The sequence below is a fragment of the Gadus morhua genome, chromosome 8 (assembly GCF_902167405.1).
Source record: "Gadus morhua chromosome 8, gadMor3.0, whole genome shotgun sequence".
Taxonomy (NCBI): domain Eukaryota; kingdom Metazoa; phylum Chordata; class Actinopteri; order Gadiformes; family Gadidae; genus Gadus; species Gadus morhua.
The window spans coordinates 9,383,992-9,397,468 of record NC_044055.1 but is presented as its reverse complement, the minus strand read 5'-3'; the positions used below and the strand labels follow the sequence as shown (position 1 = coordinate 9,397,468).

Sequence of the window (13,477 nt, the reverse complement as noted above, 5' to 3'; positions counted from 1 at the left end):
TAGAGTGTATGCATAGAACTCTTGCTTCGTGTTTGGTTGGAAAATCTCGGAGAAAGACATTTTCAGAGAAGGGGGAGGGGTCATCCTCATTGCCTGAGCCATTGCCCCTCATAAAGTCTGTGCATGTCCATGCTATTATAATTATTGTGGGTGTATGTATTAGTGTGTATATGATTGGCATATGCATTTGCCTGAGAAAATGATTGCCCAGGCCGACACTTTACACAGATTGAACTCTGGCAGACGTCCAACTAAAGAGAAATCATGGGCCCTTCTCATTCCGAAGCGTCTGCGTATATCGAACCAGGGACTACAACCAAGAGTCATATCAGGTTTTAATATCGCAGGTAGCAATTTCCTGTGTATCACTAAAAGGTTGCCCAGGTGTTATCAATAGGTGCATGCTTGTCTAAATGTGGATGTATCTAAGATCAATCAATCAATCAATATCCTTTATTTAACCAGGTAAAATTCATTGAGATTAAAATCTCTTTTTCAAGAATGACCTGGCCAAGAAGGCAGCACCATGATATAATAAGAACAATCAACCACAATTCTCATACACCACATTCAACGTCAGGTAAAGTACAAGATGTTCGGTTTGTGTGTTTATTGTTTTAAGAAGAATGATGTTGGGATTCACCATTTAAGCAGGCATCGGAGGATTCTAGTTGAAAGCAAATTGTCCCCAGCTGTTCTCAGCAGACACTTTAAATGTAGAGCATTTTAGGAATAAGTTCAACCTCAACAAACCACCCACAAACAGCTTGACATTTTGTACACCAATATTGAATTTATTACAAAATATTAAATAACCCAACTTTACACTGTACAAGATACAACAAAGTTTACAGCTTTTTTGGCTATTTACAAAAAAAGTATAGTCTTTATATCAAAGAGAATATAATCTAAAAAGGCATGTTTCAATCACTGTAAGCTTATTGTATAATAAGGCAAAAAACTCCAACCAGGTTGTATGTACACTTTCAAGAAAAAGTTCTAGAATAAGCAAATATTATCTCCGCGGCACATACCTTGGAGGCTACCCCAAAAGACCTAGCTTAAAACCCCAGGGTCTTCGATCATAGAAAATAACATACAGCTCCCCAGCTAATGAGTTTGCGGCCTGAGAGACTGCAGCAGTAGTTAAAAGACATGCACCGGTAGGTCTGTGGCCCCTAGAAAATGTGTGACTGTATAGGCATACCGTTTATTTCCAGAGGTTGAATGTAAACCAGTTATTCACCTCACCTGGTGCATTCTTAGAGCTTCCGTATTTTCACTGTGTGGGTGGTGGATTTGAGGGTAGTTGATATAGTGAATGTGAGGAAAGTGAATGTCAGGGTATTGAATGAGGGGGGTGGAATTGAGGGCAGTGGATGTGAGTGTAACATATATGATGGTTGTGGATGTGAGTATAGTGAGTTTGAGGGGTTTTCATGCTAGTTTAAAGATGTAAGGGTAGTGAATGTTGGAAGAATGACTGTAAGGGGAGTTGATGTGAGGGTAGTGGATGTGAGGGTAGTGACTGTAAGGGTAGTGGATGTGAGGGTAGTGACTGTGAGGGTAGTGGATGTGAGGGTAGTGGATGTGAGGGTAGTCGATGTGTGGGTAGTGACTGTGTGGTTTGTGGATGTAAGGGTAATGGATGTGTGGGTTGTGACTGTGAAGGGGGATGTGAGGGGAGTGACTGTGAGGGTGATGGATGTGCGTCAAATGAATGTGAGGGTTGTGGATGTGAGGGTAGTGACTGTCAGGATGGTGGATGTGCGTCTAATGAATGTGAGGGTGGTGGATGTGCGTCTACTGAATGTGAGGGTTGTGGATGTGAGGGTAGTGGCTGTCAGGGTGGTGGATGTGTGTCAAATGAATGTGAGGGTAGTGGATGTGAGGGGAGTGACTGTGAGGGTGATGGATGTGCGTCAAATGAATGTGAGGGTAGTGGATGTGAGGGTAGTGACTGTCAGGGTGGTGGATGTGCATCCAATGAATGTGAGGGTTGTGGATGTGAGGGTCGTAAAACCGGGGTAGTGTAGGACATTTGTTTCTTGATGAATGCATTCTCTTGGCATTTGTGAGCGTTTGGTTATGGTATGTGAGCTTATTTGGTGTGTGTGTGTGTGTGTGTGTGTGTGTGTGTGTGTGTGTGTGTGTGTGTGTGTGTGTGTGTGTGTGTGTGTGTGTGTATGCGTCCGTGTGTGCGTCTGCATGTGTGTGTTGTGTGTAAGCCTACTGCAGGGGAGCATGTCCTCTGGGTGCCACATTTCTCTGCACTACTTTACAACAGTCCAGGTTTGGCATTAACTAGTGTTACCATAGCAGCCCACACTCGTCTACAGCAGAAGGCATTGCTCCCTTGGTCAGCCAACATCACTTCCCCCCACTACCCCTTATCCTGTGCTTCCCACTGTGTCCTCAAAGCAATGGTCACATACCCGACTGTCGAAGTTGAACATTTGGTGTTCTCTTTCAATATCTAGACACAGCACGTTTTCGAAGATGCACGTCGCGACACAGTGACACGACACAGATCTTCGCAGAGCTGCCTGCATTTATACTTCCATGTCGAAGTAACATCTACACAAGCCTAACCCTAACCCTAACCCAAATCTGGAAACAGAATCCCTGTCCCATTGAAAATATGTTAAAAAACAAATGCCTTTTGCAATGTTTTGCAAAAGGCAGTCAAATGTAATGCGGAAAACTGTAAGAGTTTCCCAACCATTTAATTGGGCCGGATGTAATCCTTTTATTCTTGCGCCTGGCTGTTGAAAATAAAATAAAAAAACGACGTCCCTTTCCCGTTCGTCCAATCAGCAATTAGTTTACGTGAAGCTCCGCAGAAACAGGGGGAGCTTTGCTATCCTCTGGAAGAAGGACTGCATCTCTTTGCACACCTGTTGGTCTGCGACCGACAAGAGGCGGTGTGAAGGTCGCTGCGTCGCGTCGTGGATCTTTCAGCATTTTCAAATACTTGTTATACGGGCTCGATTCAACAGAAGAACACTGCACAGAACTGGGCATACTAGAAGACACAGTCAGTCACTGATCAATACTTGAAGTGATTTCCCCCGGTGGATAACAATAACAGGTGTCTTATTTTTTTCCTCCTTTCTGCGCTCATGATGATCAAAAATAGACGATAAATAAATACATTGGAAATCATTTTTCAGTGGTAATACTTGCCTAGGGCGTGCACACAACACTATCTCCCCGCCTTTAAATCGAAGATGAAAATACTTTAGTTTTAACTTGACTGCAAGTCTTATAAGTCCTTCTAAAAAAAAGAAAAAATCTGCCTGAACCCAAATGCTATAAATACACCAACTCATTCCCTCTCTTGTCCTGCAGAGGGAGTGCACATCCAGTCTGAACTATTAACCCAGCAGGGAACATCCTCTCGGAGAGTGGTACTGCCCCCTGTGCCCATCCTCCCTTGGAGAGCCATGCACTGTTGATTTGCGCGTTTAAAAGCTTAAGTTATCCAAAGAGAGCTTTATATTGTTAGTATAAAAAAAGACAGTACCTTGTGCTATTTCATTGCAGAGCACACTCGTGCATATGTCACACACACATACACACACACGCACACACACACACGCACACACACACACACATGCACACACACACTGACACACACACAAGTACACGCATGCATGCTTACATACAACCACAAAAGTAGTAACATGACTCATGTTTTGTTAAATTGCAATCGATGGAATGTATCCTTGGCATAAATAGAGTGAGAACAAACAGTACAAAAGCAATAGCTTGATGGGTCTTGTGTATTACTCGGTTGCAGGTATGTCTTCTGATAGAAGTTAGTACATACACAGAGGAGACTACAGTACACCTGAACGCCACGCCCCATCCTCCGGTCTATAGCGTGTTACAAAACCAAGAGATTCTTATTTGAGCTCCACAGATTATCTCTTGACTAATCATTTCCTCTGCGTGTTGACGTCCTACAAAAAAGTGGAACTTCTCAAAACCGCAGCTAGGGACCATATGCACCATCTCCAGACCAGGGCAGTCTTACATTAAAAAAAAACACTCTTGAATCTGTACAAAGAGGCAGTGGCAACAGAATACATCTGAATATCTCCTCTCTCCTCACCACACCACGGTCATCCACCAGATGCTTCCAGCTCAGAACATGTTCATCATTCTCCAACCCCCCCGCCCCCCCCCCCCCCCCCCCCCCCCCCCCGCCCCCCCCGACACACCTACACCGCCCCCCCCCCGACCATCTCCACCACGACCCCCTTGGCTCCCACGCCGCCCGACCCTTTCCCCGCGCCCTCCTCTTCCTCGTCCTCGTCCACCACCGACACGCAGGTGGACGGCAGGCCCCTGGCGGGACCTGGGCTGCTGCTGCTACTGTTGCCCCCGGCGACGAAGGACGGTAGCTGCCCGCTGCTGCCCCCGATGGCGGAGTGGACGGTCAGGCTGGCCATGGAGGACACACTCTCCAGGTTGGTCTGGACGCTGGCCTTGCCGCACGAGTGTATCCGCCGCGCCAGGCTGACGGAGCGCATCACCGAGGAGGTGGTCGCCGTGCCGACGCCCTGCACCTTGCCCTCCAGGAAGTAGGTGAGCATCTCGCCCTTGCCCTTGACGCTGACCTTGCCGCGGCACACCAGGTCGTAGTTGTTGTTGAGCATGCGGTACACCTCCTCAGTCACCTGCAGAGAGAGGGATTTGGCGGGTTGAAACGCAAGGGAACACGTTAAAGGTGACACATTATACCACCCGGTGTGAGTTTGATTAGCAGTTACAAGCCATGGTGAAAAACTGCCTCTTCTGACATCACAAGTGGGCGTGTCCACCTAGATGCAAGCTGGATAGATCCGTCTACCAGCCTACCAAGCAGACTTTAGTAAACGTTGCTCATCTATTCGTCATACATCTAGGTGGACACGCCTACTTCCAAGCGTATTGTAACAGCTAATCACACACCTGGTGGTATAATATGTCACCATTAAGAAAAGGGTTGTGATGAAGACAGCATTGGCTTTAAAGCCCCCATCATTGAATTGTCTCCTCTAGGGGGCAGTACAGATATTCATAAACACATGGATGATATCCTGATATTCAATAGGCATGCTGTATGATATGCCACCACGGTCATAAGCATTAGGTTGAACATCAGCTTTTCCCATCGTCTCTACACATTATTTTTTCGAGATGACATAGATCATAGTGGTGTGAATATTTGTGTATGAGCACCTGTATCTTCCCAGGGACTCCAGTGCTGTCCATACGACTGGCCACGTTCACCGTGTTCCCCCAGATATCATACTGGGGCCTCCTGGCTCCGATGACCCCTGCCACCACAGGGCCCACATTGATACCTGCACATCGAAACACACACAGACACAAACACAAGCACACACATGCACACACACAGACAGATGCACACACGCACAAACCCACACACAAACACAAACAAAAAACAAAAAAAAGCCAGATAGAAACATCAGCGCCCTCTTTTGGTGCAAGGAAGAACAACAGGCAGTTATACAAATATTGAGTCATCAAGTCAGAGCCATAAGTATTTTGAGCTGGAAGAAACCTTTTAACCACCTCAAAACTTTTCTGCAAGCTCCAAATACTTATGGCACTGATTTGACACTGTAGGTCTACTTTGTAAACGGCCTGATAACTAACATTGACATACGCACCCACACGAAGAACAAAATCATTGTATGACTGGTAGTTGATCTCGTCCAGAACATCGAACATCTCTATGGCATAGTCTGCGATGGTGCTCAGGTGGTCGTACCCAGACTTCTTAGCCTAAAGAGGAGGAGTGTGAAGAAAATGAACACACTGTCCCGCAAAATTATTTATAGTAACTATGGGATTTGTCATTACTGTAACTAAATCAATCACAAGTAGCCTAGCACGCATCCATTCACGCACGCACAAAAATGCACACGCACACAGACAAACGCACACACCCACATGGGGAAAAACGATACCTTTGTACCGATGGTGGGAAGGAGACCCACAGCTGCCATGTAGGTGCTTCCAATGGTCTTGATCTTCTCTATGTCTTTATAGCACTCTTTATCCATGAGCTGGAACAGTCAAGCACGTTTACATTGACCGGACAGGACAAACTCAACTTCCAAAATAACTCATGATAATGAGGATAATGATGATAATAAATAATATTACAACATCACCTCGTCAAAGTCAGCTATGATCTCGTTGAGCAGTCTCAGGCACTCCACTCCCATGTTGTTGCCGTCGAGCTCGATGTAGAAGTCATTGAAGTTTGGGATGGAGGCGAACAGGACGCCCACTTGTGCGTAGGACTGATAGTACAAGTCCTGGACGGGGAGGAGCAGAACAAGGTGATGAATGGTGAGGAACGACATGCCCCAGCTCACCCTCTACGGGAGAGTGGATGTCATCCTCTCCTCTGGCTGGCTGCCCACCTGTCTTTCTCTGTGTGTGTGTCTGTCTGTCTGTCTGTCTGTCTGTCTGTCTGTAGATTGGCCTTACTGCCTCTCTGCCTGCTTGTCTATTCATCGGACTGCATTGTCTGTCTGTTGGTGTGGATTGATCTGTTTGCCTGCCTGTCTGTCTACCAGAAGGACTGTGTGTGTGTCTATCTGCAGGGATGCCTGTCTGACCCCCTGTCTGCATGTACGTTGGTGGGGTGCATGGTGTCTCACCATGTTCCTGGGGTTGGACTGCAGGAAGTGCTGGGCCACGTGGGCCGGCAGCAGGTTGAAGAGGATCCTCCTGTTGTCCAGCTTCACCTTCTCCATGCCGTCCCGCTCCTCCTCCGCCTGTTGGGATACATGCATGCACACACACACACACACACACACACACACACACACACACACACACACACACGTATGCAAACACACACACACACACGCACACACACACACACACACACACACACACACACGCACACACACGTATATAAACACAAACACACACACACACGCGTATGCAAACACACACACACACACACACACACACACACACACACACACACACACACACACACACACACACACACACACACACACACACACACACACACACACACACGATACGCAAGCACGACCGCACAACGTCAGCAACAGTTCACCCTTTTAACCACATGAGGTCAGTAAAGGACTGCATTGCACAACATAATGTTCTGTGTGCTATAGGGCTTGTACATCAGAATGCACCATGGGCTTCTGTGTTGGCGATACTGCACCATAAATCGTTAATCAACGCTACATTTGCTCATGAAATCTTTTTGAGAGACATGCTGTTGAGGTTTCAAACACAACAATGTTTTCCCATAATGACAAATAACTGATGACACGATTAATTACTAAACAATGAACAAAAAAGTATACCACACACACACACACACACACACACACGCACACAGAGAGACACAGACACACGCACACACACACACACACACACACACACACACACACACACACACACACACACACACACACACAGACACACACACACACACACAGGTTATCCTGACCTGCACGGCCCACAGGAAGTCCAGGCGCAGTTTGAGGTCCAGCTGTCGGGAGTGGAAGGCCAGGGCGCTGGTGAACAGCAGCAGGGAGAGGATGGGCTCACAGCCGCGAACGTAGAGGGACCCCCCGCTGTGGGAGAGACCAGCACCCAGTGTGTCAGCACCAGTGGGGAGACCGGGGGTGTGGGAGGTGAGGGCGGACAGGAGGCCTCTCAAATACACAGGCCGTTTATTCAGCAAATAAATCATGTTTTGAACGAGTGGTTAAAACCGTTTTTCATGAGCTCGCAGTTCTTTTGTAAACGACCCACGCACATACACACACACACACACACACACACACACACACACACACACACAAAACACACACAAACTATAAATAAAACGTCGCCCCGAAGTTGGATGAGTCATACTAAATGTGCATTAGCCCTGCATCCAGAGTTCAGGACCTCTGGATGTATTCTGAGGCATTCAGAATGAGGCAGTATAAAGGCAACACATATGCAACCAGGGAAAACCAAAATTAAAAGATTACCAGTACAGCTCGGCAACAATGCCCCATGTAGAGAAGGAGAAACGAGAGAGAAAAGAATAGACGCAGGCGAAACACAAAAGAGAATTCAACATAAATATATACAATAGAGTATTCGCAGCCGATATTTCCTTCTCAACGCGACTCTCGTTACAATCCCGATGAAAAATAAAGCATTTGTCAGACTAGACCTGCGGGCAAACGAGTGGGACAGTTTAAAAATACAGTTTCGGAAAATTCAGAGCTCCACAACAGTCACCCCAGTGCCTCGGGTTTCCGAAACACAGTCAACTTCTCCTCTGAGATTAGCAGTGTGAATACAAGCGTGGAACCCTGATTGGGTGAGAGTTTAGCCATGGAAAGGCTTCCAGCACCTCAGGGAACTCATCATTTATCTCATTGAGACAGTAGTGTAGCAGATTCATCGACCTTAGAATACCTATAGCTGTGCTGTACTTATATTTACTTCCCAGCATCAACATAATCTGGACCAAACCACTCGGACCACTAGAGAAGAACAAGGGTGGTCTGGGGTTGAGAGGGGGAAAAACTAAGACAGTGTTGAGATCAAAAACAAAAACAGTGCTTCCTTATTACGTTTCACCAACAGCAAATAGTCTTTAGAATGACACAACCAGGGAAAATGGCTGATTCAGCCCTCTCTTCATTCATAAAGTATTAACAACAAAAATCAAACGACATTGGGATCTTGACCCTGGTCCCAGATATACCATACATCTAATACTGCATTATTCTTTAAATACCAGTACTCCTACCACAACTACTTTATTTCGCAATATCTAATATTTAAACTGTGCAATACAACTGGCACTTATACTGCATATGGTGATGCTGTACTTTCAATTATTGATCCCATTTCTCTGCACTAATATTTACAATGTGGGTATATATTGTAGGATTGTTACATAATTATTTTTTTATAGGCCTGTAATGTAACTGTAACTTGACCCATTTCCCCCTGGGGATCAATAAAGTATTTGTTATTCTGATGATACCAACTAATTCACCAAACCCACTCCACCATCCCATATTTCCCCATTAAGGCCTCTGGTGAAAGGTGATGTATCCGCGGATGTAGGTACATGATTTAACCACAAGCATTTCCTGGAGTGAGTGTTCTGAGAAGCAGCAATGCTCAGCACTGAAAATCGCAGTGAGGGAAACATGTTAACGCTGTCTGATGTCATTTTCCTACTCTGGTTCAAACAAGCGGACAGCTTCGTGGCTGATAAACACATCATCGGCTATCATGCTAGATTGACAGGAAGATAGGGGGGGGGGTTGTATAAATGCATGTGTGTGCGTAGGTGTGTTTTTCCCCCCATAGGATAATGGTGATAATTGTGATTTTTCAAGCATGTCAATTTTGGTTGTATGTATGTTATTGTTGAGGCATATCTGTGTGTGTGTGTGTGTGTGTGTGTGTGTGTGTGTGTGTGTGTGTGTGTGTGTGTGTGTGTGTGTGTGTCTGTGTGTGTGTCTGTTTGTGTTTGTATGTGTGTGTTTGTCTGTGTGTGTGTGTGTGTGTGTGTGTGTGTGTGTGTGTGTGTGTGTGTGTGTGTGTGTGTGTGTGTGTGTGTGTTTGTGTCTGTGTTTGTGTTTGTGATTTGTATGTGTGTGTTTGCGAGTGTGTGTGTGCAGGCAAACATTTAATTTTGTGCTCTGCTGGAGGACAATAACTAACAATAAGTAATGCCCCGGCATAGATTCACAAAATATAAATCTATGCCGGGACATTTACTCTGTGAGAGAGATGGAGTGTTTTAGTATTATAGCGTTTTAGTGTTTAAACACACACACACACTATCACAAACACACACACACACACACACACACACACACACACACACACACACACACACACACACACACACACACACACACACACACACACACACACACACAAACATACACGCATGCACACACACGCACACCTACACTATCACAAACACGCACACTCACACACGTACACCCACACAATCACCTACACACACAGACACAACCCCCCCCCCCACACACACACACACACACACGCACACCCACACACACACACACACACATGCACGCGGACGGACGTACCCGACGATCTTCCGGTAGCCGCTGAGCTCCAGCGCGGCGACGTACAGCACGGCCAGCAGCAGCGTCAGCGCCACCTTGGGCACCCAGGAGACGCGCAGGAAGAGCGCCAGCGTCAGCATGCCCACCACGCAGGAGAGGAAGGCGTAGCGGGCGCCGTCGCACGGCAGCTCGCCCATGGTCTGGTTGGCGACCCCAACGCCGCCGACGCCGACACCACCGACGCCACTGCCGTCGCCGCCGGCACCGGACCCTTCATCCAGGACGAGGATGGAGCCGTTGCCGTTGATGTCGGAGCCCCCCCACACCCAGGGCATGCAGCCCACCTGGCAGAGGCGCGGAGCAGAGGGAGGGGGGCCGAGGTTACAGGGCTGCGGTGGGGAGGTGGTTGAGGATCCCAGTTATGCCAGTAGCCACAGAAAGCCAGGGGTTTGAATCCCGCCGTCCCCACTGTGCCCTCGAGCAAGGCACTTAACGCCATATTGCTCCAGGGGAGACTGGCCCTGAAATGATTTTAGTAAATCGCTTTTTGATAAAAAGTGTCTGCTTAATGGATTAACTTGGATGAACTTGGATTAAAAAAATAAAATTACAGGTCCCACTTCTCGCAAAAGAGGTGCTCAACCTCAAGGAGAAAAATCGGAATACATGAGGGTTACATGAAAGAGTACAACATCAAACACTTTACGACATCCTCTGATTGGTTGTTTCCCAGGAGGTCGGAGAAGAGCCCTACGACGGATGTGTCGGATCGTTGGTCGTTTCCCGTAACGCGGTTCCACTCACCACGCAGGCCTGGGCCACGGCGTTGATCAGGAGCACGATGAGGGTACACAGAGCCGTGCGGATCTGGATGGTGAGGCACCCCGGAAAACACTGATCGAGAACACGGAGAGACAAGTGCGTTACGGGGGGAGATGAGGAGAGCGAACTCACTAAGCCCACCGGGGAGTGCTTCACAGGCAAAATGTAAAAAAAAAAGGACCAGTAACTTCAAAAAGAAAGAAAAAAAGTAATTACAATGGCGTTCCAGATCGAGGGAACCTTTAGGAAAAGTCGGCCCCTCATAAAAGCTTAAAAGAACCTGCGCGCCATTTGGGATTAACTGCAAAACATGGTACTTTCTTAAGAGCTAGCCGTGAGATGGAAAAAAAACACACATAGTTTTAATCAGCTCCACATAACTGCTTTGAGTCTTGGGGCTGTGTCAGCAGGAAAAAAAGCACCCTCGACATAAAAATTTAAATGAAAGACGTTTGAGTGAAGATTTGATACGAGGCCAGTGGGAGAGGAACAAGTAAGTTGCTGAATACATTTGTAAAATAATTTGTTTTTTGTAGCAAAATAACACAACCAACATCTTTACCTGTACTTTAGTGACGTAGAGGTACATGATACACGCAATTAGGAAACAGATGCAGAAGACCAGGAGGACAAGAATGACCAAACCCCTAAGAAATGGGAGGAATAAACAAGAAAAGATAAGTTGGTACTATGGACAAAAGCTCTAATGCAGAACAGTGCAATCTGTGACTATTCTGGAGGCAAATTTCACCTAAAAAGCCAATAAAGAAATCTGTAGGCGATCTATTCTTTGTCCAAGTAATTGCAGATATGTCACTTATAATTTCAAATCTACGTCAATCTTTTTCCTTTTATCGACACTTCATTTAGCTTAGCCTAATTTAGCAGCATGCACCCCCTTCTCCTCAAAACACACAGGGCTCACAACCCTTTCACTTTGGCACCAGCCCAAAGCCATGCCAAAGGATCAAATGCCGGCATCTCTTCTCTGTTTTGATCTGTTCTCAATACTGGCTCGACTTGGCATTTGTATGCATGGTGAAAGATGCTCCCTAAAAGTATTTCACGCTGTCTTTACAAAGCTCAATTAAAGGGGGGATAATGTATGACGAACATGATGCAAATATGCAATCAGATACAGTTAAAGTACTGACATGGTCATGTGCATAGCCTAGAAATGAACCGAAAGATAGACAGACAGGCACAGAGATGAACAGACAGATGTGTGTGAATAGGTGTTCATACTGGGGTATGATGAGAAGGTAGACCAGGCCAAACAGGGCCGCCAGGATCAGGGAGAGGACCACGGCGCTGGTGAAGTACTCATCAGGAAGCTGGTGGTACTACATGGCACGAGGGAGAGAAGGAGAGCGTTAGGCTGTTCCAGGGTCAGCGATATGGCGTAGCACAGCACACCAACACACCGCCCCTCTATTGGCTGATTGACGTTTTACTTTGATATAGGTGCCACAAATCACGTTTAAGTTCAAAATTCCAATTTTTGACTGAGATTTTTATTCTTATGCCAATAAAACACAAACAGAGTACTGCATATGGTTCAAAGCAACAATGACATGTGTTCGCATTGAGCTCACTAATGTCTTTGCTTTGTCCACTGAGCTGAAACAATGGCAATCTGGTGTGCATGTGTTTGCAAAAGAGAAAGATCAAGCAACCACTGGTCTCAATCACTCATTCATTCGTTGAGAACACTGGCTGAACGCTACCGTTTAAATCAATGACATTGCGGCTAATGATTTGTGATCACTGCATCCTCTCATGCATAACGTAACCTTTGGAGGGGACTATATTAAGGGACCGTCGCTCACCCTCTGCTCTCGCTCTGAGCATTTATACATGAGGGTGAGGAAGTTGAGGTCAGCCGTGTCGGACTCGGTCTGCCTGGCCTCGATCAGCCGGCCGATGTAGCGGTTGACCCTGGTCCTGGGGCTGGCCTGGACGGGGTTGGGCTGGTTGGCCTTGTTGCGGTTCCTCAGCTTCTCCGGCGCAGAGCGCATCGCCCGCCGCTGTCCAGGTAAAACGCAGAAAAAAAAGTTAGTCAGCAATCAAACCACATGTTCAGTACCAAAGACAAGTCAATCAATCGATATGTCGATTGATATGCTGCGAATAGCGAGCGATATCACATGCAACAGTCAATTACAGAAAATGCATGCAACCTTTTTAACAGAGGTGTCACCGTAGGACATGCAGGCATCGCTAGTAACAATAGCTACGGGTCTGCTCCCTTTATGTACCAGGGCAAAGATAGTAGACTGCAACTATTGGAGGAAAAGGTATACTAGGTGTCCTACGTTGACATCGCCTGAAAAGGGTCTGTTGCAATAACCAGCATTTCAACAGAGATGGCGCTGTCGCAGCGATCTGATGGTACTGTCAACTGAGTCTTTGAACACAGAAGGGTTAATTATTATAATGGTGAAGTTCGGCATGGAAAACAGTGTTGCACTGTCAGTAAACTGCCATTCCGATCTCGCTACCCCAAAATCATATCATCAGAATCA

At 46.6% G+C, this 13,477-nt stretch overlaps 1 protein-coding gene across 1 annotated transcript in view; it reads right to left on the bottom strand.

Moving 5' to 3' along the window:
* Window positions 1–4,223: 4,223 nt before the first annotated feature.
* LOC115549403 (adenylate cyclase type 1) overlaps window positions 4,224–13,477 on the bottom strand; it is an 18,839-nt gene continuing 9,585 nt past the window's right edge. The window contains exons 5-16 of the mRNA XM_030364551.1: window positions 12,782–12,979; window positions 12,198–12,295; window positions 11,515–11,599; window positions 10,935–11,024; window positions 10,152–10,474; window positions 7,523–7,649; window positions 6,687–6,803; window positions 6,192–6,338; window positions 5,985–6,083; window positions 5,685–5,799; window positions 5,230–5,354; window positions 4,224–4,685 (exon numbers count right to left, since the gene is read on the bottom strand). Of these exons, the coding sequence (XP_030220411.1) occupies window positions 4,227–4,685; window positions 5,230–5,354; window positions 5,685–5,799; window positions 5,985–6,083; window positions 6,192–6,338; window positions 6,687–6,803; window positions 7,523–7,649; window positions 10,152–10,474; window positions 10,935–11,024; window positions 11,515–11,599; window positions 12,198–12,295; window positions 12,782–12,979 (1,983 nt within the window). The 3' untranslated portion in view covers window positions 4,224–4,226. The remainder of the gene's footprint in view (window positions 4,686–5,229; window positions 5,355–5,684; window positions 5,800–5,984; window positions 6,084–6,191; window positions 6,339–6,686; window positions 6,804–7,522; window positions 7,650–10,151; window positions 10,475–10,934; window positions 11,025–11,514; window positions 11,600–12,197; window positions 12,296–12,781; window positions 12,980–13,477) is intronic.